The following is a 27,235-nucleotide window of genomic DNA, read 5'->3' as shown; positions in this document are numbered from 1 at the left end:
CACATGCAATGACCAACAGCTTCTTTAAGAACTGTGCTGCTTGGAGCTTCAAGTCACTGGATGACAAAGGAAAGAAATCCAACGTGTCATGTGTGAGAGCAAATATGCATACACAGTGGTACAGATTTAGTTTGGAAAGCTATGTTTATGTCAGTTGCAGTGTCAAACTGAGAGACAAACACTGATGTTTGTAATGTTTATTTGGGATTTTCTGAGATTGACAAAAACAAGAGATCAAATTTTTTGTACAAGTATAGTAACAGTGGAGGCATGGCAACTTTGGTAATATCCAAATGATAAAGCTTAATGACAGCTGAATGAAAATGAATATTTCTGTTCAGCCTAAAGCTTAGCAATACTTTTCTACAGAAGATATTACATTTTCAGCTCTCGTGCCAACAGTACAAATGAAACAAGTCCAGCTCTAATGCCTCACACTAGAGTACACACTTTGGTTGGGGTTGTCCCTCTGACCTCTTGATCTGCTGACCTTACTATGGCTTAGAGCAGCATAATGGAGATTATCTGCATCCTCGTACCCCTGGATAAAACAAACAGTAGAGTTAGGTGTTGAACAATGTATTTCTCCAGCATTGAACAAAAAGGATTTTATGAATCTGCCTACGAAACATGGGAAAAAAAAAACACAGCTGGCCCTTTTATGCCACATAGATACATCCTAAACCTACCAATTTCTAGGATGTTTTACACTTCATCTGAATCTTCACCTTCATCAGATCAACTTGTTTCTTTCAACAAGATACGTATAATAAGCTTTTCACAAAAAATACTCTTCATATTTGACCTGTGCACTGTATTATAATAAAGGTTTTTTTTTTTTTTATATTACAAGTGTTGCGGGGAGTCCTCCCCTGCTCCCTATAAGTTTTGAAATAAAAAAATAATATCCCCAGGAAAAACCTCAATAGCATAGCCCTATCTTATTTGAAACAGTCTATTATACCATAAAACCCTTTTGAGACACTTCTCAGTGTTAAAATACTAAATTCAAAACTTCTCTTTGAATGAGCTAATGTTATATTTGCAGAAGCCATTTTACTAATTAAAGGTTTTTATATTTAATCTTGTACTTTATCTAGAAATCAGGGGGCCGTGTTGTCTTAGACTGCAGAATTAAAGGTTTGCAACTCATCAGCTGTCTGCGATTTGCACGACTGCTGCCACTGGAAAGTTGGAATCATAAATCGGAAAGTTGGGGCAACATGACCATACCCGACTTCCCCACTCGTATAAATAGTAGTAAAACGTTATTAGTGTGAATGTTTTTAGTTCTTTATTATTTCTGTAACATTTAGTCTGTTATACACATACTCCTTTTCATTGTTTATAAGACAAGATGTTTCAACGCTGTTTATATGTATGAAATTCCTCATAGAACAGTGTTTTGTTGTCATTGTTACTGTTCAAAAACAGCTGTTATAGCTGCTAGCAATACGAACAAAAACAAGCAGGAAACTGGAACTCTACAACTGAGAGATGACATAAATGCAGATATCCCAGTTTTGACTTCTGAGGCCAATGGAATGCAGCATTCAACCACAGTTCACATCTTGTGAATCTACCCCAGGCTCTTAGAGGCACTTTGCTTCACATTCCTCTATTATTGTATCTTCCACTCAATTTTCCAATAAGATGTTTCCATACAGCAATAATCTTTTGTGGCTCAACCTCATTGTGAAGGTTGCCAGTAACTGTTTGCAGGATAATTATAAAGTAAGTAGTTTTCTTCCTTTGGGCCTGGACTACATTTAGAGTTGTGAGATGAATTCCCCTCTTTAAAATTAAAGAGGATCAACCCAGAGCCTATTTAGCCTACTCAAAAATCCCTTTTGAAATATTTTTGACAAACTCAATTTTGAGTTTCTGTTAGCTGTAAGTCATAATCATTCAAATGAACAGAAGAAACCCTTTAAATGTATAACTCTGTGACATTATAAATTAATTTTCTCATTGAGATGGACCTTTATACAGTTTTACTAAAACATGTAATTAAGTGTGTAATTTTTTTCAATCTAGTTTTATGTAATTTAGTTACATTTTCAATCTGTTTAACTTTTGGTTGCCTTTGTGGTTTTAAAACTATTGAAAGGGGTGACATAGTCATTGTACAAAGAAACTACACCTGCTTTAATTTCTTGGATTTCACGTTTTATATGTATCACTGGTTTTGGTATTTCTAATATCCCAAGATTTTTCCACTTTAGATTCAGCTGGCCTAAATAAATAATGACACGGTCTAGTCTGTTTGGTTTTGTACCCACGAGGGCTGATTTAAATAATTTCAGAGCAAAAACTTTAGAACTGACAGGGTATAGTTTTTTCATCACAACTCAGTGTTGTAGCCTACCATAAAACAACTTAGTATAACCCATAGTATAAGGAGAGACCCTATAAGTAAGGTAAACTGGTGAACGACAGATCGAGACAACACTTTGTAATACTTAGTACAATGATACTGCATTTGTACTACTCGTTCTGCAGCATTCTGGCACTCTGAACTAACTGTAAAACATGTCACTGAGAAATAAAGCGCATAATAAAATGCTCACGTCTGCCTTTGGAGCCAAGGCTGCTGAAGATCTCTCTGAAGGGTCTGTGGGTTCAAATAAAACCAACAAAATGTTTTTTTTTTTTTTTTTTTTGGAATATTACATATTGTACATGTGAGGGTAATTTTAACTTAGTTCTGTCCTCTGAAGCCAAAATGAAGGTATAGTGGCCTGGTATTAAAATGTTATTTACACAGATCTGCTGGTGTTGCTTCTAATAACACGTACCTATCAAGATATGCAAACATCACCAACAAATAGTAATTCCATTTGAAACAAAGTTAATAATTAAAAAAGAAAAATGAACACAATAATAGCTGAAGTTTTGATTTACAAAATTTTTAGATTGTAAAACTAGTGGGTAGCCAAACTTTACCTTTGCAGGACTTGGTCTTGAACAGTTTATAAGCCAGGAAAAACACCAGGATGATGCTGAATGCTGAAGTTCCACTCAAGACATACAGCAGGACAGGGGAGTCAAACTTTTCTGTAGGGAGACAGTTATTACAAAGAGTTACAAAGACCAGGTGACATTACCACCACTTCTTAAAATGTTACACTTTCTTTGCAAAAAGAGTTGTTACTTTCAAAGTCCAGTTTCATCCCCTTTCCAAACAGAATGAGTCCGCATGAAGCAACAGCACAGTGGTAGGTCCCAGCATTGGATGCATTCAGACTCTCTATAGTTAGACTATACACACAGCTGCGTGTTTGTGTGGCTGGCGTCCTCTCACAGTTATCAGCACTGGCTCCATGAGAGTAAATGATTCTTGGGAGATATTCTTCAGAGTTGTGGAACCAGTAAACATTGTGTTCTCCATCACAGATCACAGTTTGTACTGCACAGCTTAGAGTCACGGAACCTCCTGACTGGATGGTCTCAGACCTGGACTGATTAACCAATGTCCAAATGTTCTTATCTGATTCCTTTACATAGACTATAATTCCCTCTATAAATTCATACACATATGCATCAATTCCTGTACAGTAATAAGTAGCTGAGTCTGACATTTGCACATTGAAGATCTTCAAGTGGTTTTTATCGTTGCCAAATTCCAGGTCAAACCGTGAATCATTCCAAATTTCACCTTTAAGTAAGCCATTTCTCCTATACTTAAAAACCTCAGATATTAGTTGTGGTTTCTGCCCCAGAGTTTGTTTATACCAGTAGAAAACCACTCCATCAGTTTCTTTATAGGAACACTTTAAAGTGATGTTGGAGCCAATGTAAACCGATTCAAAATGCAAATATGATGATGGTGTCTGAGCTTCCAAATAAGCTGAAAATGGAGAGAAAAAAACACATGACTTTCTACTAAGGCTGGAACATACTGAAGATATTAGAATGCATTTCGAAGCTAACAAAAAACTACAAAATACACAACTTACCCAATGTTTGCAGGACCAGATATGTCACAAAGCCTATAAACATTAGAGGAGTCATTTTGTTAAAATGGCTATGCTTCACTGATAGAATCTCTTAATGTGCTCTACTTTCTAGAGACAAGACTGGGTGTGACGAGCCAATCAGAATTGACTCAAACCTTTGGTGTCTGCTTTAGTATTCATGTTTGAAAGAAATGGAGAGGCGGTTATCTCGATTTACAGAGGGGGAATATTACATTCCATGGTATCTGAGCTAGCCAAGACCCACACCTTCTAAAGAAAGTGTGGGACAAAACTATTTAATCATTGGTCAAGATAGTTAAATTTCTAATATTGTAACTCCATTAAATCACCACTGTATTGCAAATACGAGCTATTGACCCATTAACACTAGAACTCCCAGGGCCATCAATTTGACAGTTTTGAAAGTTTGACATGCCATAACTCTGGTTTATTAAAACTCTTATCTTCCTGGCATCCTGACTTTTTCTAAACCTGTGTCTTGTGTGTTCCTATGTCTCTTTTTAAAAAAAAATAACAAAGCAAATAAAAGATCTAAGTATTTCTACCTCTAACTACCACAGCCGCTATTTTGACAGCCCTATTATTTACATTGCTATTTTTCTTCCCACGGCTGAGTATATGCGCGAGCGTTGCTTAGCAACCGCCACTCTAGAACGCAGTCTGAGAAGGAGATTGTTGGCATCCTACAAATGGCTTCTAGAAGGATATTTTCTGCTCAAGAGGCATTGGAAATGCTTCAATAATTAGATGATTGTGATTCTGGGGTCGAGAGGGATTCTGACAGCTCTTGGTCAGCATTCAGTTCCAGTGACAGCGGGTCAGAGAGTGAGCCTCCCCCGGCTAAAAAACACGAGTCGTCCCGTTAGCAGGAGGTTGTGTCGCATTATTTCAAGGTAGTAAAAGACTAGCCTATGTAACGATGTTATCATTTTAGGCTATAGTTTACGGATTAGTAAACTAATAATATATAAACTACAGCAACAGTGCCACAATCAGCGCAGGTTCAGAGATAGGGAGACGAGCCAGGTTATCAGTGCCCAGCTGTAAACCCAGCAATCCAGCTGGCAGGAAAGAAACTACAAAACAAGGTACTGATAATGGAAAAAGAAATAAACAATAAGTTAGGTCATAGATATAGTAGCCCAGGAACAACAATCTATTCTGCGCTTTACAGCGTTTTCATCGCAAGACGAGCGCACACCTGGGAAGGAGGAGGAAATAGGAAAGGATGGCGCTGTGTGGACAGTGATAGGGGAGGAAGAAAGTAGAGGGAGGCGTCAGAGCCAGAACGCATTGACAGAGCGCCGGATCCAAGATGCCCACACCGTGTTCCTCTGCTTGGTGGATGCCAAAATGCTCATCCACGTTTAGGGCTGCAGGGTGGCTGAGACCAGCAGACTTTTAGGAGATGATTCCTCCTCAGACATGAGTGTGGATGAGCTGAAGGCATTTTGAGCACTAGTTTATGTCTGCGAAGTGAAAGGGGGCGTAACATGGAGCTGTCCAGCTTTTGGTCAGATTAGTAAAGTTTTTTTTTTTTTAAATGTACCCACTACTCTGTATTAGTTTTCAGTATTATATATAAATAACAATAAAACATAATAGGTTTTGATCAAATACTATCATTGATTCTTGTCAAAAACAACATTTTATAGCGTTAATGCGATGACGTCATCACCGCCCTCGCATCCAGAATGCTTGCTGTCAAATTGACGGGCTTGGGAGTTCTAGTAGTGTTAGAATTCTGGGAGTCCTAGTGTTAATAAAACACTCAGAACAAATTATGAAATATATTTTTTGGTTCTTGAAGACATTCTACCTTTCCTTCAAAATGCTTTGTTTTGAAACTTAAAGAAACATCTTGGATCAAATGTTGGGTATCTTATTTGCTAAGCCTCTGCAGAGGTGGCAGACCCTACAGAGGAGGTTTCAAACAATGTTCCGTCAAACATTTTGTTGGGTGATGAGGGAGTATGGTGTCCCATGAATTAGATTTACATTCTCTGCACAAATTCCAGCTTATTCTCAGTGCACTTGGCTTCACTTGGACTACCTCTTGCTATTACATACACTCATGTCAAGTCAAGTCAATTGTGAATGTCTTCAAGAGTAGCAGAACAAAAGAAACCCAGGTTCTTTTTAAGAACTCCAAATTATTAAGACATAGAAGACTTAGAATATACAACCACAATTTTACTTACTTTTAAATGTATTTCACTTCTGAAATTGTAGATATAAGAATACAAATGTTACCCCACTTTGTCTGCCTTCGACATTACATGACATGTTAAACTGTGGGATATTCAAGGAACACTAAACTCAAGGAAGATAGAGCCATTCTTTGGAGAAACTGATACTTTCAAAATCCTCTTTACTATCAATAACTTCAAGTAATCTCTATCTTCTTGACCTTATAAGCTTTCTCATATTTTTGGCAAGCAACTCGTACTTTTTTACAGGTTTTCTTGACTTCACTAAGATTTGCCACATATTTGTATGCATTGTTGTATTTCAATGACATTAAGAACTCTGAGAATTTTTAAGTGATAGTCATAGCATCACCTGGATTAGTTTTTTCAGTCCTTTGAGTGTTAAATATGTTACTATCTTTGATGGTATTAGGGATGACGGTGGCTCAGGTGGTAGGGGTTCGTCTGTCTCAGTCGTTGTGTTCTTGGGCAAGGCAATTCACCCGCCTTGTGATGATGGTGGTCAGCAGGATTGGTGATGCTGTTTGTATGGCAGCCCCAACTCTGTCAGTCTGCCAAAGGGCAGTTGTAGCTGAAATGTAGTCTACCACTGCCAGTGTTTGAATGTGTGTATGAACGGGTGGATGACTAATTGTAGTGTAAAGCTCTTTGGTGTCTTTGGAGTTGATAAAGTGCCGTAAAAGTGCAGGCAATATTACTCCATTTACAAAATGTTTTAGCTGTACAAATGGCCTTACATTTGACTCAGGAATACTTTGGTATAAAGAGGAGTTCATTGTAAACTCAGTGGCTGGAAGGTGCCTTGCTCCTGTTGTGGGAAAACCAAGCCCAAATAACCATCCATCCACCCTGTGATCTTTACAGGTGACATCCTTTGTTTTGTTCTTTTTTCACTAATTGTATCCCACCCCTAGACCACTAGGTGGCGAGTTAGCATATTAATTAGCTGTTTTCTCACTTGATGCATGCCCTTGTTGGCTTTACTCGAAAAAATGTCACGACAGCTGAGTGTTCAAAGTTTCTTCAAAAAGCTCAACAACGACGATGGTGTTGATAAAACAGTTGGAAATGAAGGGACTGATGCAGCAGAAGATGAAGAATAAACAAGAAATCAGCCCTCAACAACTATGGAGCGAGCAAGCGGCAGCAAGGAGGTCAAACAGGAGTACAGAGTTTAGTGGGACAGGCGTCCTTCTGGGTTAGGAGGGACGATAGAAAAATGTTCTGCGACATATGTAAAAAAAGCCAATGTGAGAAATGGATTTGTCCGAGGATATTTTAAGTCATATTTTTAGCACAATTCTTTAATTTCATTGTTTATAGGTAGTTATTGTTACCACAGTCAGTGTTTTTTGTCACTGCAGAGAAAAGGTTAACATCTGGTTGATGTATTTCCCTGTTCAGCTTGTCTGGACTGAATATTTATTAAAATGAATGAAAAGAAATGCTGTTGAGTGTTTATCATTTAAAAAAAGTCAGTCAGTCATTTTCTACCGCTTATTCCATAGTGGGTTGCGGGGGAGCTGGTGCCTATCTCCAGCAGTCTATGGGCGAGAGGCAGGGTACACCCTGGACAGATCGCCAGTCCATCGCAGGGCAACACACAAACAACCATGCACACACTCATTCATACACCTAAGGTCAATTTAGAGTGACCAATTAACCTAACAGGCATGTCTTTGGACTGTGGGAGGAAGCCAGAGTACCCGGTGAGAACCCACGCATGCACGGAGAGAACATGCAAACTCCATGCAGAAAGACCCCAGGCTAGGAATTGAACCCAGGACCTTCTTGCTGCAAGGCAACAGTGCTACCAACTGCGCCACCGTGCAGCCCATTTAAAAAAAGTGACGTGTAAAAATAGATTTTGACAGGTTTTTTACCCTGTCAGTCAAAATGAGAGACAACGTAAATGTCTAGTGCAACCTCTGCATAGAAGGCAAAACTATTTACCTAGCCCGGTAAGAAAATTTGATCATACTTTTCATATAACAGCACTGAAGTTGTTTCGGATTTGCATCTTCTAATTTAGCACTAATTAGACTAAAATGCATACTTTGGGGAAGCTGGGCTGCATTTGATCATGCATTGGCTATGTTCATACTGCAGGTCTTAATGGTCACTTCTAATTTTTTGCTGAAATCTGACTTTTTTCATGGTCATTCAAACTTCTACCATCAGTCTTCAGTCTGAACAGTTCATGACTCCAAATTCAAGTAGACAACACGCAGCAGCAGAGTTTACTAAAGTAATAAGATATGTAATAAGAATGTTGGCATGTTGGCATCTGTGTGAATGTTGGTATCTGTGTGTTATTATTAAGTTGTTGAGCAATGGGACCCAACAATATTATGATCACATAATAACAAGACGAAGAAAGGTAAGAATAAAAGGGAGGACAACTCTCAACAGTAGTCTTTTGTGGACCAATCACTGCTACATTTATAGAGATGTTTTTGTGGATGCATAGTCAGAGCCAGGACAATGAGGTAAAAGTCGGATGAAATGTGACATGACCTTTCTGAATGAGGACGCTTTGAAAACTGTCAGATACGTATCTGATTTAGTACCACATACGGAAGTGGCACAATTCAGATTTTTTGGAGGTGAAAAGATCTGAATTGAGCCTTTCTGACTGCCGTGAAAAAGTCTGATATGCATCACAAATGCCTTTAGTGTCAACATAACCTTAGTGTATAATCTAAAATACTTACTAAATACTACAGTACTGGTTAAACCTGAACCCGAAATAAAAAAGGATTCTTATCTCAAAAATTATGTGAAAGAGAAAGAGATTAGAACAACTGAAGATGATCTAAATATGCTGTTACATTTTCTTCAAATTCAAAATGGTCGCTCACCTTTTGTCCCTATTGTGTACAGCAAGTCCAGCACATGTTGCTGATGCTGGAAGCTTCAGACCATGCTTCCTGTGTTTTACCTTGGTCATAAGTATTGTTTCCACTGGTGGAAACTTTTACTGTGTAGGTCAAACCACCATCACCACACGGGAGGAAAGTAGATGGTAAGAGGCCGCTGTGTGTCGAAAGATCCAACCAGTGTTCACAAATATATTTTTAGACCACAGGGGATTTTTTTAGGCGACTGCATTGTCTGTATTTGTGTTTGGTATCAATCGACATGCATGGTGGTGTTGGAGATTGGGGGTTGGTTTAGAGTCATCCTGGACATATAAATTCTAGGTGACAACGACCCAACGATGAATCAAATGGAAGGTGGGACCAGTGACTCACATAACTTCAGCTTTATTGACAAAGACTGTGGGCACAGACAAGGAATTTGACTTCGATTTCAAGTGCTCACAGCATACAGACATTAAAGACAAATATATAAACTTTAGAGGAAATAAAATAAGGTATAAAACACTATGTGAACATACAGTATATGTAGGTACAGGCATTTTGTATGGGTATATAAAGAAAAGAAATAAAAGAAAGGCAGATTGTGGCGGTGCAATATGCTTATTTTGTTTCACAGCAGAGTAGCTGATTATTCTGGCTGTAAGATGTTCATTGTGTTCATCAGAGAGACAGCCTAGGGAAAAAATTGTCACTAATTGCACTCTGTAACATCAACCTGTAGCGTAAAGGTCTAAGCAGTTTGTGCAGACACAGTGTTGTTGAGAATGGTAAGGGGAGGGAGTGTGGCCGGTGTTCTGCCGAAGTCCACCATCATCTACAAAATCTCCAGAAGCAGGTTAAGCTCCAGGTGGAAATCCTCATTGTCCTCAATCAGACTAATGATAGTGGTGTAATTTACAAACTAGGTGTTTTACAGACCGATCAACCGAGGTACAGTCATTTGTGTACAGGGAGAAGAGGACGTAACCAGGGACGTACCCCAGTCATGCATCCCTGGGTGGTGCAGGATGAAGCGTATTCCCAAGATGACTGCATCATCTGCCAACCTGTTTGCCCAATAAGCAAATTGTAGGGGGTCCAGCAAGGGGCATGCAATGTCCTTTAGATGCTTCAACACCAGTAGCTTAAAGGATTTTATGACCACAGGCATTAGGGCGACAGGTCCGTAGTCATTTAATCCTATAATAGTGCATTTCTTGGGGACCAGGATAATGGTGGAACATTTCAAGCAGCAGGGAACCTCACACAGCTCCAGAGGATTGTTAAAGAGTGACAATTAGGGCCAATTGGTAAGTGCAGGCTTTCAGACAGAAGGGGGAAATACCATCAGGTCATGGAGCTTCTGATGCTGATCTACATCTTCTTCAGTGACCTTTAGTGCAGATGGGATGGGTATCAGATAGGAGAGGGTTGTAAATCAGTTGGAGGTGTGTTGGAGTGGGGTGTGGCTAAATGGGTTGGAAGTATGAAAGGCTAGAACAGTTCAACTAAAACTACTAATCAAAATTAAGGAAAAAAGAAAGCTAACAAACTATATACAAATGGAGGAACAAGAAAACCAACAAAAATGGTGGAACCAAAACCAAAAAAACGATGCACTATTACTATTCACTGTTATCTATCTTTGAGAACCAAGGTTTACCTTGAGGAATTTGGAAACGAGAACAAATTAGTTTTAGAACTAATTTGTTCTAAAATTAGTTTTACAACTAATTAAGAACAATAATTGGTTTGGTTTCAAACAACCTGTCACAATGCAAAATCAGAAGATGAAACCTTATTTTAATAAAACAATATTTTAAACATTATTGCGGAGTTAGAAATCTACCTTTTGGATAACTGACTCTAAATGTAGTTGAATTTGCCATCCCTATTTTAGTTCAGTAATATTTAAGGAAATGTTATTTGATAGATTAGAAACCAATAACCTTTGTGGGTAATTGATTCTTATGTTGAATTAGCTATGCTTATTTAGTTATAATTGTTTAAGGAAATATTATTTTCTGGAAACTAATAACCTTTTTTTAAGATAGTTGATTCTTAACATTTTTACTAGCCATCACATGCAGTAATGGAATAATAAAATGTTGGAGAGAAACGTGTATAGACTTTCATAAAATGTCGAAGAGTCGGAAGTAATTCTTTGATCTGCCTGGTGCTAGCATTAGCCGTTAGCGGTTGTAACAAAGGAAAGCTTGTACCTTGTTCAACATTTAAAAGTCAAACATATACATTGAACCAGCATTAATATTAATGTGCATATGGGCACTGCCAATTTGTTATGACTGTTTTGTGCTTGAAACACATCATTAAATAAAGCTTGTATCGACTTCAAATCACAACATAGAACAAACAACTAGCCTCAAGACTGAGAGGACTGTTCACATTAGCTGAGCAGATAGCCTGCTAGCACTCAAAATATTTTAGCTATCACACCACAAACAAAGTAAAACATCATGAAATAAACAATATTTAGATTATTTTGTCCTAAACTAATTTTCTCTGCACAAACACCTCCTCTAAAGTTAACTGTTCTGAAGAAGGGAGACAGGGGAGTGGTTTGAGTAGCAAAGGTGGCGGACAGGAACAAAGAAATGTTGTAGCTACTCTCAGTAGCAGTTGCGGGTAGTCCCCACTGTCCAGACTGGCATGTAGGAAGATGTGCGGTATTGCGATTCCTATGTTTCCTCTTCGGCAGAGACAAGGGAAGATACAGTTTCAGCTGGGAATACTCCAGCTCAGATGCCTTTTGCCAGAAGCTCAGAAAGAAAAGTTACCCTGATTTCCAACCTCAGTTTGTTTCTTGCCTGCTTACACAGGGACCGGTACCCACTGTTGTTAGCTCTTCTTTGGTCCAATGCAGCTTCCTCAGTTGTAAAGTAAAGTTGTTTGATGTGCGAAAGGTCTTGGTCTGCACACACATGTTCTCACAAAAACTGATGTATGATGTCACAATTTCAGCATGTTCATCCAGGTCAGTGGCTGAAGCATCAAAAACACTCAAATCTGTGTAGTCAAAGCAGCCCTTTAACATGATTGACTCATGAGTCCACTTGCTAACAGTCCTAACCACCGACTCAGACGTTTTCGGGGGTTTTTGCCTGTAAGTTGGCATGAGATGAAGCAGATAGAAATTATATTACTATTATTATAGTCCTAAAGCTCCAAAGGGTTTTGCCCTTTATGCTTTCTTTAAGACAATGTACCAGTGGTCCAGTGTATTTCTGTCTTAGGTGAGACATTTTATATACTGTTTGCATTTTGGTAGTTAACTTTAGAGGTTTGTGCCACAAGACATCCTTATAGCTGATGAGAGAGTTTTGGTGCTTTAATGGCCCGACATTAATGGTTGTACTGGTGTGATTTTTCTTACAAGAACTCATTAGCCTGATTCTTTTAACACAAGTTGAGTACTGAAGAAGTTTTTTAGATGAAGTGAAAAGTCTTCAAGATAGAGAAGTCCATTTGGTTTTTTATTTAAACATTTAGAATTAGCACTTGTGGTCGTTGGTTTGCTTTCAGAAAGCACAGAAATCTTTGGACTGAAAGGTTTGTTTTCATTCAGGTTTAAGTTTCAGTTTATATTTCAGTCATGTGAATGATTGCTCGGTTATTATCCATTTGTTTTTTCTTTACTTTACACTCCATGCTGTCCTTATTAGAACTTTATTAGTGCTCAGTGCTCCTTTAGAGGGGAGAATACGTGAGAGTAGCAACATGAACAGAAGAAAATTATGAGTTGAATAAAAACTGGAACCAAAACAAAAAAGTTACCTGGAAGTAGAATAAGTACCTTATTCCGTTGTAAGTGGTATATTCATGTATTTTGTTGCTATAGTTGCCTGAGACAAAGAGATATGATAATTTACTTTTCGCCATGAAAAAATGATAGAAAACATAATTCAAAATGCATAAAACTGTATGTTGGGATAAAAATGTTTTTTAACATTCAATAATTGATCAGCAAAAGTATTATGCTTCAGTCAGGTCCTGGTTGGATCATAGGCAAATGCTTTTCTACTTTTAATTTATTAAATGACATGTTTTTTCTGTTGGTATGATATGGAGGTCTGTGTCAATGTATGAGAGAAACAAAAATAGAAAATATCAGATGAAACACATCCTTGTAGCTCAATACGAATTTGGTAGCAACATATTTTAAGTGGGGTTAAGATTTTCTTCACATAGTATCGCAGTTTTAAAATCTCATTCATTTTCCTTAAAAACATTGCACGCAAAAAAGTCATGTTTGATACTCACAATTTTTATAAAGTACCAGGAAAACTGGAAAACTGCATTATTTCTGAACCTCTTTCTGTGCATGTCGTATTTTGTTCACAAATTCACAGAACTCTTCCAGAAGACAGAAGAAGGCTTTTGTGAGTGCCTAAGCTGAGTGGTTTGGTTAAAAATATGATGTAAGATGTCTTTGACTGTCCAAATGATCTGCCTAATCATGTGACGGGGTGCACTGTTTAGGGTCAGCCCTTTCAGTGGCATAGTTTTTTTACAATGAAGGACAGCATACATTTATGCACATGTAGTTAAAAAACTCTCAGTTCTAGAGAAGATAAAGTGATATGTCAGCATCTATGCCCCTAAAATATCCAGTGCTCCTGAGTGATTTAGATATTAAAATGCAACATAGATGTTACATGATACATTATCGCAATTTTGCATTATAGTGTATGTGGACAGTGGTGTTTGTGGTCTTAAGGGATACTGGAGCATGTGCATGTTCACCAGTTAAGGTGGTTTAAAAGGCTTTAATACTATTTTTATTTTAGAAGCTCTAGTTTAAAGAAAAGATACACTGAAGGCTGTATGTAGTAAATAAAACAGTGAAAAGAAGATCATGTAGTACATCACATAAAAGTGATAGGGTTTAGCACTAGGTATGTTTCCAGTGGTGGGAACGGCTAACCAAATGTTAGCTTCACTAACCCACATTCTGCAAACTAAACTTTTAGCTTCGCTAATGCTAAGCTGCTAAACAGATTTAAAAAAATCAGCGGAACTTAAGGGTAACCTCCAAGATGTCTTTTTCACACGTCTTCGTCTCCCTACAATGGGAGACTGGTGGGACTGACGCTGTGCACACTTAATCATGGGTAGAATATATTTAAAGTATATATACTGTATGTATTATTTATGACATTTATCTACATTCCATTTTTATAACATTAGGTAAGAAAAGTAGTATGTATTAAATAAATGAGGAAAATATGAAGTACACCATTGTAGTGTACAAGTTATGCTGTTTATCTATGTTACATGAACATCTCCTAGTGGTGTAATACAGACAAGCATGGTGCGCTGACTGTGAATACGCTGGTAGCCTGTCATTCTTTATAAACGACACAAAACTTTAAACATCACAGCCATTGAAATAATTTAATAAACTTTAAAATAATTTAACAATACATAAATACCTTGTAAGATACTTCTTCAGTAGTTTATTGCTGGTCAAGATTATCCTGCCAATGGTGAAGTGTCTTGATCAGCCCAACAAAGGTGGGGGAGACTTTAGCTTGCCATCAATAAACAGGCCTACAAACCTTCTGTCCAGCATAAATCCACAGGGCACTAACTGACCTCTGCCCCACCAACAGCCGCCGCAGACTTCTCAACACGCCATTCATCTTTAAGCCAAACAAAAACTTTGTTTTCACATAGAACCTAACTGGAATTCAAAACTGCCTTCAGCCACTGTATGTGTAGCCTTCACCTCAGGACTTATTGACCAAGAGAGCAGCGATGGTTTTAGCCAGGCTGCAGTTTGCTTTTTGTTTTGTTTGAGAGGAAAACCAGCTGGGCACTGTTTGTATTGCTACACTGAGAAATTCACATGCTTGCCACTGCTCAACACATTGGAGTAATAGGAACACCACTTCTTGGGCAATGCTGATCTGATACTGACAGTAGGCCCCCACCTCACTGTGTGTTCCTCCATGTTCTTTCACACACACTCTCTCTCTCTCACACACACATACACATACAGTTGGTGTTGCTGCCCTGCTCCCTGACCCAGTCAGAAAAACAGAAAATGAGGCGAGGGAGTAGCAGTTACGTAACACAAGCCTATGGACTTTTCGAGACAAGTGAACTTTGGCAAAACCTAATTTAGCAGAAGCTAACCAGTCCACTGTCGAAGATGCTAAGCCGCTAAATAAAAAATTGGTTCTGCTATTAGCTGTTAGCAAATTATCAGAACTGTGCCCACCATTGTATGATTCCATTATCATCAAAGTCACTGGATTAGCATAACAGATATATTCAAGAACGTTTATTAAGCTAAAAGCAGTCACCAAATGTGGTTCGGACCAAAACTATAAACAAGTATGATCTAACCAATGATCTTGGGACTATACAGTGCAGTTATGCTAATCCTTGATGAAACAGTAAACATGTTTACAAATGTATCTTTTCTTGCAGCAGCACCATCTCACACTGTAAATGCACAAAAATCAAACCTGAAAATCTGTACATTTATTCTGTGGGAAAAAGATTTCATATGAGTACTCTTTTCAACAAAATCACAATTATTGGCAGGCTTACTGTTAATACTTTGTACAACCACCTGAATGAGGGCCATTACCCACAAATATAGAAAACAGAAAAGTGGTGAACCTTCCCAGCATTGGCTGGCTTACTAAAATTCTTTTACAATGTAAAAGAGTAAATGTGAGTGTCTGCAAATGTTTGAGTGCAGTTGTTGGGTTATGAACCCATCTCACTCAGAGCATTCTTCCACTGAAAGAACTCTTGTTCTTGAACTAGTTAGGTTCGCATGCCTTTGAACTTTGTGTTAGTGTTTTGTTGAAGACCGATGCGCATTACCAACAGTTTACCTAAATAGTAAATGCTTGTCTAACGTGAAAAGAAGCAGATAAAACAACCTTTTCCTTCTTATCTGAGATTATTGTGAGGAAATATATACCTTTCACTTAAATAAAGAAAATCACACAGCAACACATAATTATTACAGATTTATTTTGCTAAGGCTGGACTTCTGTACTGCTTCACCACATTTAGACCACATGTGTGGAAAGTCCAGTAACAAAAAACAACCTGGCCGCATGCTCACGGTTTTGCAAATTAACTTTGCACTTGAACATTTGAAAAAAAAGCATATTGTGCTTTCAGCATTCTAGATAACCTTATTATTATTTCTTTTTAAAAAGTTTAGAAAACTTTTTAACCAATTTAAACCATAAGCATTTACTCAGGACATACGTAGTATAAGTTGAAATTAAAACATTTTAGCAAAATGGACAGATCATGATATTCTTGCAAATGTTTAAAATACGTCTGAGCTCACAAATATGTTCAACATTTAAAAGAAAGGCTTGTGAAGCACTATGAAGTGCAGCCCTGATTAAAGGCTGGCATAAATACAGCTGAGCTACATGTGGTCATGGTGGTTTGAACAGAACCAGGTCTGTTCCCTGTGTGCTTTTAAAAACTCAAACAATTAAAACAAATGCATCCTTTATGGATCACATTTGATGCATTTGACTGATTAAAATATTTCTGTATTTGACCTTTTTCTTCCTAAATGCATAAATTAAATTGAGTGGTAAAATGCATGTTTAAATAGGATATAAAGGTAAAGATCCAAACACGGTAAACTAAAACCAGGCCTCCACTCACTAAACATCTCAGAGGTGGTGTTGTTACTGCTTCAGATCTGTAAACACATTAACATCCTGTCAGAGTGGAGTGGGGGGACGACGACGACAAAACCACTGGGGCTGAGGTTGGTGTAATCGGCCTTTACCAGAATAGGAACTCACCAGCAAACAACGTTTTCTGTTCTCTTTATTAGTCAGCATGCTGCAGCACTTAAAACCATCTCTGTCCTTTATGAGGCAGCAAATATCTGAGTTTAAAATCTTGACGCTTCATTAGATTTATGGGGATTAATCACTTAGGTAACATTTAAATATGCAAATAAAGTGAAGCTGATCCACTCACTGTTTTAGGGCTCTATTCAAACACAACATATACATCAAACAAAGTAAAAATTAAGCAATGAAAGCAGAAGAAGCTTGGCTCTGTTTGGGGACTTCTGCAAAGATGGATGTTTCATTAAATAAAAAACATAAAGGACTACATCAGTCATCCTTTCCACAACAGACTGAATGTCTTCAGTCAGTGGCTTCTGCTAGTCTGCTGCAACACATGCTGCTACAGTAGATCCTTTATTCCCACAGCTATGACCATGTATAACAGTTCTTTAAATAAACTTAGATAGTGAGAGTTCTACAACATATGAGTTCCCTTTGCGATTAATAAAGTGAAATTACAAGGTAAATTACACTGCAGTTTGGTGCCTGCCCTGCATTCATTTAGCCAAAGTTTACAAAAAGAACAACAAATGTTCTGTAGTTGGATTCTAGATTTTACACACTTTTGAACTTTTAAATATTTTTCTTTGTGCTGTGCTCATTTTAGATATTCCATATATGGAAGACTGGTAAGGTCTCACAACAGAGAAGTGTGTTACTCACTGGAGACGTCAGCAGAAGAATTTATGTGATTTGTTGGTGGTCTGCTGCCCTCTGCTGGCCAATTTCTTTACTTCACTGAAGCCACAGCATCAGGTAGACCGTTTCTTTTTATAAACTGCCCACGTCACTTAAGACAGGAGATCTGCTTTCGGAGCTCCTCACACACTGACTGACTGTCTGAGGTTGACAGAGGGCATCAATATGTCTCAATGATTAGAAAGTCATGCGTCTTGGAAAACAAGCCAGTTAGGTTATTAAGGCATTGTTCATATAGAGACATGGAACATACAAAAAGTAAATATCTTCATAATGTCTTTAGAGCTACGCTGTTAGCAAACATCCCGGTGTGTGGTGGCAGAAAAGTTGCAAAACAGGACGTGTAAGTCACGGGTTTAACATGGTGCAGCAGGCAACCAAAATTAATTTGTAAATCTTGTGAACCAACAATGAGAAATCACTTTTATAAAGTGGAAGTGAAATGATGCATGTTTTTTTTTTAAAACATAAAAAATCTGAAGAATGTATCGTGCATTTCTTTTCAGCCCCTGTTGCTCTTAAACCCCTAAATACAACCCAGTGCATTCACGTGCTGTCTAAAGTGACCTAAACACTTGTGCATGCTTTTAATATCAGTAAAAATCCAGCTGTCCTCTGAAGGCCTCAGAGGTTTGTCAGAGAACATTAGTGAACAAACAGCATCACGAAGACCAAGGAACACAGGAGACAGGTCAGGAACAAAGTTGCAGAGAAGTTTGAAGAAACAATATAAAACAATGTTCCGAAATCTCAAATTGCTCTGATTTATTTAAAGTGAAGCTATGCTGAAAAGATAACATGGGAACCAGAACACGTAAGGAAAACAAATAAATAGTTATGTGATTGTATTAGGACACACTATATTGCCAAAGTATTCGCTCCACAGGGTTCAGTGTGACGGTGGTCCACCCTTTGCAGCTATAACAGCCTCAATTCTTCTGTGAAGGCTGTCCACAAGGTTTAGGAGCAGAATAATGTGAATTTTTGACCATTCTTCCAGAAGCCCATTTGTGAGGTCTTATTCTGCGATAGGAGCAGCCGATTTACATGTTATCCCTATGTAGAGGCGCGTTCAGGAGCGGAGCGCCGTGAGGTGGTGCAAAGGAGACGAAGGACGCGGTGCAAAAGGCGCGCCGAGCGAAGCGGGAGCAAAGCGAGAGCGGTGGACGAGTTAAAAAATCGGAACTTTTTTCTAAATTCGCATCGCGTCAACCAATCAGGGACTGGATGTGGCTGTGACGTAGGGTGAAGGACCGCAGCGGAGAAGAAGCGGTTGTCAGTGATGATGGAGGACCAGATCATAGTGGCGGTGTGTGGCAAGCCAGAGTTGTATGACTCAACTAATTATTTTTATCGAGACAAGTACAGAAAGGACCTGGCCTGGAGAAGAGTCAGTGAGGAGACTGGAGTAGCAGGTAAAACTTTAAAATAGCGCCATTGTACTACTGTCTTTTGGCTAATTTATATTGGCAGTTCATATGTTTAGGCACAAATATCTTATATTTAGGAGATGTGGACATAAAAAATCGGCTGGTTTTTTATTGAGCTGAGATTTATTTATTCACTGAAGACAGATGGACAGGCATTCAGCAGTGGGGATACAGCGCCAGTAGTTGGTGTCCCGAAGGCCGATTCGTCTCCCAACGCGGGACAGCAGATCTTCGAACTGGGTCCTGGATAGATGGAGGTACCGCTGAAATCGACCATCATCCAGACACAGCTACTGGAGGATGTATTGCTCTGGCAGGCTGTGGCAGTTCCAGCTGCCACCGGAACTGCCAATTCTGCTTGCCACTGCCACAAATTGAGCTCGACCCTGCTGGGAATTTCATGAACCCAGGGACGTCGACGTCGGCGCCGTTTTTCGGCTCTCCACAGGTAAAAGACTGTAATTAGGTCCGTGAAATCCATGTCCGCCATGTTCAGTTGAAACCAGCAAGCAGCAGATGGAAGCACCTCCTATTTGATGATGCGGCGAAAGCGTTGCAATTTGGCAACACGGAGTTCACGCGGAATGTCAAGCGAGCAAAAGCACACAAATGACGCAAAATATTCGCAGAATCCGCGTTTGGTGTGAACACACCATTAGACTGATTTATACGCGAAGGTCTGGCTCTCAGTCTCTGCTCTAATTCATCCCAAAGGTGTTCTATCGGATTGAGGTCAGGACTCTGTGCAGACCAGTCAAGCTCACCCAAACTCTTTCATCCATGTCTTTATGGATCTTGCTTTGTGCACTGTGTTGGAAGAGGAAGGGGCCATCTCCAAACTTTTCCCACAACGTTGGGAGCAAGGAATTGTCTAGAATCTAACTGGAACTAAGGGGCCGAGCCCAGCTCCCGTAACAAAGGCCACAACATAATCCCCCGCCACCAAACCCTACACTTTGCACAATACAGTAAGACAATTACTGGTTTCCTGGCAAACGCCAAACCCCAACTCCTCCTTTAGATTGCCATATGGAGAAGCGCGATTCGTCACTCTGGATAACCCCATTGCACTAGAGTGCAGAGATGGCATGCTTTACACCACTGCATCTGACACCTTGCATTGCACTCTACACACTGTTCCTGAGCTAATCAGAAGGCCACATGAAGTTTGGAGGTCTGTATGATCGACTCTGCAGAAAGTTGGCGGCCTCTGCACACGCTCTGTCAGTTTACGTGGACTACCACAAAGTGGCTGAGTTGCTGTCATTCCCAACCGCTTCTACTTTCTGATAATACCACTGACGGTTGACGGTGGAATATTTAGAAGCAAGGAAATTTTACTACTGGATGAGTGCGACCAATTCATTTACAAATGTTTGTATGCCTAGGTGCTTGATTGTATACACCTAAGGCCATGGAATTTATTGGAGCACCTGATTTCATTTATTTGGATGGATGAGCGAAATACTTTTGGCATACTTGTTATGATTCTGGCACGTCTGCTCTACCCTGTCTCCCTGGCTGCAATCAGCAGATGAGATGCACCTGGTGGCTGCTGCAGTGTAGTGCAATCTATGGCATGCCAAGCACCTGTGTCTTCCCTGATATATACTGACTCTGACAAGCAGACGGTGCCAGATTTTTGAAAGCCATTGTGTGAGTAGATATCCAGCGTTCCTTCCTGTCTGATCATTGTTTTTTGACCTTGCCTTGCCTCTTGGATTTTGCCTCTCTGCCTGCTCCCTGTCGGACTGTTTGGATTTTGGTTTTCAACCCTGTTTCCCACATCTGGCTTATGCCTCAGCCTGCTCCTTGCCTGACGTCTCTTGTTCAGATCATTGACCCTGTTTCTGTCCCCGGATTATTGAGCCAGCCAAGCCCTTGAATTATTCAGCCTAAAGCCACCTGTCTCTCTTACCTGTGCTGTGGAGATCACTGCCTGCCACCCACCGAGGTTTCCCCTCTGGGTTTCAAGTTCTATCCAAGACAAAAGCAGGTTAGTGACTTTTCTGATCCTTGCAATATCTGGAGAAACTACAAGTCACTAATCCTTCTTTCTGCCCCAGTGATTCCCAGACGCTGTGTGGAGTTTTACCTGAGTGACTTTTTCCTGTGGCTGAATAAACCTTTTAAATTTTCAGTACTGTGTCTGGCTGAATCTTGAGTCCGCTTGTTTCTGATCCGTAATAGGCCCTTGCTATATTTTCATCGCCCGCCTTGACGGCCCCTTCTGCCCTTTTCGATCCATGTTTGAATTTGCTCTCAAACGTCACAGATTAAGCCCTCAGATCATGCACCTTTTTCTCACTCCTGAAGGGACTCCAATGTCCGCTCCCTGGTTTCTCGATCAATTTAGAAAAATATTAATCCTATGTAACTTGGCACCCAGTCATTTTTTGGGCCATTCATTTAGAATAGGGACAGCAACTACTGCATCCACCCAAGGAATTTCCACAGCTTCACTGCAACAACTCGGCCGCTGGTCATTTTCATCCTTTTCTTTGCATGTTCATCCAGACTTCCAATCAGTCCTTTCTGCTCAAAGATCAGGATTTTGATGAAAATTCAATCCGGAACACTTCCTCCTACCTCAGCCGGTCCAATGGCTCCTCCATGCGTCTCCGTCCATCCAATCAGCATCAAGTCCGCACCTTCTCTTCAGCCAATCAGCTCCAAGGCTTCGCTTTAAAGATCCTCATCGGCAAGATTCTCTCACTCTTCCACTGAGCTTTGACCCACCTCCTCCCCATCTCCTCCTTCTGAACTCACAACAACCCGATCCTTCAGGCCTCCACTCCACCACCAGTCGGATCCCGGGGGAAAACATCTCTAATTTAATCCTAAAAATACTCATTCAAGCCCTTATCATTCACAGCGTTCAGGTCTTCCCCCGGGGTCTGAGCGCCAAACAAATGTATATAAAAATAAACTTCTTATAGCCTTTCCTTGTGTTTTCCATTTGTGAGTCTTACAGGATTTAAATATTAATCTATAATAATATAATAATATTCTTTAAAGAAATTTGTCCACAATCACTGGGTAATTTCTGTCCAGATTAAAATTTTTACATCCATAGATGTCACTCAGTAGGTTTCATCCACATCTGATGTGGAATTTAAAAAGAAAGTCCCTAAGCATGGAAAATATATGTATACCGTGCCATATCTATAATCCTTTTAAAATAAATCTGTCTAATGTCCTGGGCTGATTCCTTTCTGTATTAAGATCAAAAAGTGTTATCCACATCTAATGTGGAATTTCGGAATTAAAGCAACACTAATATTGCAATATCTCCTAATCTTTTACTGTATTCATAACGCCATTAAAAGAAAATTGTAGCTTTCTAGAATGAAGCTACATTATCTCTATATATCACTTCTTTCAAATCTGATGTGGAAATTTAAAGTTACACCTCTGGAAATGTACATCTGAGGGAAAATAAAAGGGAAATAAAAGGGCTCAGGGAAATCTGTTAGGTAAATAAATACAACAGGGATTTATTAGAGGAGAAAATATATCAATGCTTAAGAAATAAAATGACAGTAAAAATATTTGAAAATATGTATATATATTGAGGGAAAAAAACATATTTTAAATATATTTGGGTCGCAATAAATATGAAAAAAAATAGTGTAGGAAAAATAAAACAGCAAGAAATTCCCTTGTATTAAATACACAAAGGCAAAATATAGAGTTCACGAAAAAATATATGATTTGAAAACGAGAGGTTTACATAAAAATAGTGGGTAAAAATAGAAATATATATATGTATATCTGATTAATTGATCAATTATTCAATAAGTCGCTTCTTTTTATTATTTTGTTGCATTTAATGATGCACTAATTTATATTTCTAGCTACGTTTTGGCCAAGTAATTATTTTATAGAGTCATTTATTTATTTCTGTATATATTCTTAATTATGGCAGGAATGACACTCCAGAGTTATCTGTTTATGGCAGCTGAAAGTCAATATAAAAGTTTAGTAGGTATGTGGTCAATAACCTCAAGTACCAGAAGATAAAACAGAATAATTTTCACCAGAAATTTGTGATATTTTATATTGTTGGCATTAATGTAAACTGTTTTGCCACAGTTCTGTAAGAACTGTAGATATTTTAATGATGTGCTAATGATCAGAGCACTTCACATTTCCATTGTACACAAAAAGTACCCATTTGTCTTTTAATGTTAACCTATCTTAGTGGAGTATGAACTCTTATATTTATTTATTTATTATATGTTTTTATGAAATATTTTTAATTTTTCATAGCTTTATGCAGATGCCTCTGCAGGTTTGGATCAAGATTCCTAGAAGCTCTGATCTTTTTCATGTCCTGCCATCCTATACTCCACTGTCTAACCATCTTCTTCTTTATATAAATATTTGCTTATGATTAGACAGTCAAGGTATCAATTCCCAGTAATTCCGGATTGATTTTTAGTTGTTGCTTTTTTTTATTTTTATTCTCATAAATACAATTTTCACTAAAACATGCTCTGTAGTTATCAGAGTTAACCTGAAGATAATACAAGAAAATTAAGTGTGCTATCAGTGTTTAATAGTTATTATAAATGAATCATGCTGTTGTAAAGCAACAACTCTGGCCAGATGCAGGTTGGTTAAAAAATACATGTAAATAATGATTTGACCTTTTCTTGTTTATGGATCCAGTACAACTTAAGAAATAATGGAAGGAGTTAATTAACTGTATAACTCTAAAGCTGCTCATAATTTATTATGTATCAGTTGAAACAAAAATAATGATTTATTAGCTTTTAAACAAAGTAAAGGTGTAATGCCATTTTCTGGAATTAAGGTGTATTGCAGTTTTCTTTACTGCTTCCCCATACATCATTAGGCTGAGATAAATAAATGATTAATGGCAGTGGAAAATGAAGTACACAATTCCCAGGGATTCCTTTTACCTGGGTAAAACAAATCATCGGGCTTTAAATCCTGGGGCTTTCAGTGACCCTATTGTGACCCTCAGCATAGCTGGGCTTCCACGCATTTCAAAGAGAGTAACAAATAGTAATGTTACGTTCATAAACAATCTGATTCTATTAAATGGCTCTTTACCATGAACAATAGGACTTGAGTCTCAGTGATTGATTTCGATTTGATTTCGAATTCAATTCAATTCAATTCAATTCAATTCAATTTAATGCAGAAGAACTTTATTTGTCCCCAGGGCTTCCACCCCAGATGTTTCATCAAAAGCCCCGAATCCCACTGCCAGAGCGGCATTACCCACTGCTCATGTCCCCTTCACCGGCGGGGAAGACGTCCATATCACTCCCGTACCACTGTCCACACAGCGCCATCCTTTCCTATTTCCTCCTCCTTCCCAGGTGTGCGCACGTCTTGCGATGAAAACACTGTAAAGCGCAGAATAGATTGTTGTTACTGTTGTTTATTTCTTTTTCCATTATCAGTAACTTGTTTTTTAGTTCCTCTCCTGCCAGTGAGCTGGTTTGCTGGGTTTATAGCTGGGCACTGATAACCTGGCTCGTCTTCCTATCTCTGAACCTGCGCTGATTGTGGGACTGTTGCTATAGTTTATATATTATTACTTTACTAATCTATAAACTATAGCCTAAAATGATAAAATTGTTACATAGCCTAGTCTTTTACTACCTTGAAATAATGCACCACAAGCTTTTTTAAATAGAGACATAGGAATACACAAGACACTGCTTGGTGAGCACTTGGTGAGCAATCTCCTTTTTTGAAACATTTAACTGATAAATCGGCAACCAAAGAAGATGAGGGCCACATTTCAGTACCACCAAACATTGGTTGAAATCAGCAGTGCTCTTTGGCAGTCTTGGATGTCTTTCCACGATTCCTCAACATCAGTGGCTTGGTAAGAAAGAGAAATTATTTTGTGTAAGTGACTTATCATTCAAGGTATACACTTTAAGGCTGCATAAGCATGAAAATGCTTATTCTTTTGTAGACTGTGGAGAGGAAGTATCAGGCAGATTTTTGTCAAAATGGCCTACTCTGACTTCTAATGAGCACATTGAAGACATCTGGAGCCTCCTGAATGAAATGTGCTTACGCACAAAAACCTTGTGGTGGAATGTTTTACGCACAACTCAGCATATACAAAAATGAACATTGCGTGAAAATGTACGTAAATTAATAAACTTAATAAACTTAATTAATAAACTGTTGACCTGCTGTGAAAATGTGCGGAAGCCACGCAAACGTTTTCAAATGACAATAATAAACCACAGATGACTAAAACTCAACTAAATTGACTGAAATATGACTCCATTCAGTTTTATTTCAGTCATGGAGAATCAAACCCGGTGTTATTTTAATGAGTTCTTATGGTTTAAAACCTGATGAAACTGAATTACATTTAGCCTCATACAATAACACACTTCAGAAAATGATGTAAACAACATCGGTTGGATGGAAACTGTGAAACTTTCTTTGTTTCTGTCACATGTACATGGAAATGTGCAACAGTCTTCTTGCTGAGGAGTATAAAATGCATGTGAATCATCGTATGTTTGAATCAAGAAGCACTTTCATTCTCACTGAAAAAGAAAACGATATTGGATTCGCAGATTAATTCCTAACAAGTCAGGTTTGATGATTCCTAAGGTGGACAAGCTGTATACAATCACTCATGTCCATAAATAGCTGCATAAAGTTGTGTGCTATTGTGGAGCAATGGCAGCTTTGGCTCTGGAGGACATCGCCGATGGAAAGAAGGCGGAGGGAGCGTCGTTTTCAGAAATGTTGATGCATTGCTTATCAGCTGGTTTAGATTGCTCAGGGCCATTATTTTGGAGCTCTGGACGGTGCTGACCTCAGTGTTACAGAGGGAAACCAGGAGGAACCGGTGCCAGTTCAGGTTCACAATACACTGCGGTCCTTTCAGCCAGAGCTTCTCAGAGGGAGCATACTGATAGTTCGGGTATTTAACAGTAATCCCTGAGCCAGGCCATGCCAGCCATATGGGTCGGTCTCATCTGTATGTTGCTCAGATATACAAAGTTCCCCTAAACTGTGGCTCTCATTTGCAGCGAGGAGCTGATTTCTGAATGTAATCAGAGCTATAGACTGCACCGATACTGGTATAAGGCGCCATCAGGAAGTCAATATGCTTTTATGAATAGAAGGCATTTTCAATCAATATCTGCGCAACATATTTGTGATGCGCAAATGTGTCTCACTAATGCAACGGCCTCCTCAACTTATGGTTCCTTTATGCTAGAAAAGTAATTATAATTATTCCAATTATAATAGTAGTGTTGGGAACAAACCTCAATTGGGCTCCGTGTGCGATGGCTGCCTTCTAGGTAATTTTTCATTTATTTTTATGTGACGTCCTGAATGGTTGTAAAGATTTAAAGTACTTCACACAGTGTGTGGTGACAGTCTTCATAATAGAAATATAAGAGGGATATTCACATTATTATAATGATCAGCACTGAGCTATGGTTGAGCTTAATACAGCAGCTAGACAGCACCGTTTGGATTTGATGCACACATTGTAGAACTAAACGGGTTCGAGCCAACAAACATTTTATTTTCAGCCAGGATTTATTTGCTGATGTCATTCAAGTTGTAGACACAGTCTCTCTTAGCGTTTTTCCATCGATAGGAACCTGTTCGGTTCTTTAAGTATCACAGCACCATTGCCATGGTTATTTGGGCATGTGGTGGGTTCCTTCCGATTATTTATACCTTTTTGCATATGTATTTATCGGCAGAGACAGCGTGGTCCAAGGGCCATGTGCATGCAGCTGCGCCCAATTCACTGTAAATTGGGATGTATGAAGGCAATGTGTGCAGTGATATGTTTATGCGCTGTTTCATAAATCTGTATTTTTTTGTGCCCAGTAAGTTTCAGAATTTCTCCCTACCACCAACTTTTTGTATGAAAAAAGTGGGTTTGGAGAATTTGGATCATTGTTCTCTTTAGAATACTTTAATTATTTATGATTTGAATGTCTGATATTTGTCCTTTTTTTCCCCTAGGCTAGGACAGTGATCTGTCAAGCATTCTACAGTTGGTCCTCTTGCGACCTTCAAAGGCCACAAGAAGAGTGCTAAAATCTTTGTCTGTCAAGCTGTGGACAATGTTGTGAGATATTTGCTTATATGCAGATAGTAATGTATTTATGCAGTTGTTCTGATGATCCTACTTCTTGTATTGAA

At 38.8% G+C, this 27,235-nt stretch overlaps 1 protein-coding gene across 1 annotated transcript; it reads right to left on the bottom strand.

Annotated features, from left to right (window-relative positions):
* Positions 1–424: 424 nt before the first annotated feature.
* LOC124880348 lies at positions 425–4,014 on the bottom strand. The gene is made up of 4 exons (XM_047385392.1): positions 3,960–4,014; positions 3,155–3,850; positions 2,942–3,057; positions 425–541 (listed from the first exon to the last, which is right to left on the bottom strand). The coding sequence occupies exons 1-4, from the start codon at positions 4,012–4,014 to the stop codon at positions 425–427; spliced, it is 984 nt and encodes a 327-aa protein (XP_047241348.1).
* Between the last annotated feature and the right edge of the window lie 23,221 nt (positions 4,015–27,235).

Source organism: Girardinichthys multiradiatus, chromosome 14, assembly GCF_021462225.1.
Source record: "Girardinichthys multiradiatus isolate DD_20200921_A chromosome 14, DD_fGirMul_XY1, whole genome shotgun sequence".
NCBI classification, from domain to species: Eukaryota; Metazoa; Chordata; class Actinopteri; order Cyprinodontiformes; family Goodeidae; genus Girardinichthys; species Girardinichthys multiradiatus.
The sequence above is the reverse complement of the archived record's forward strand: the minus strand, read 5'-3'. Positions and strand labels throughout refer to the sequence as shown.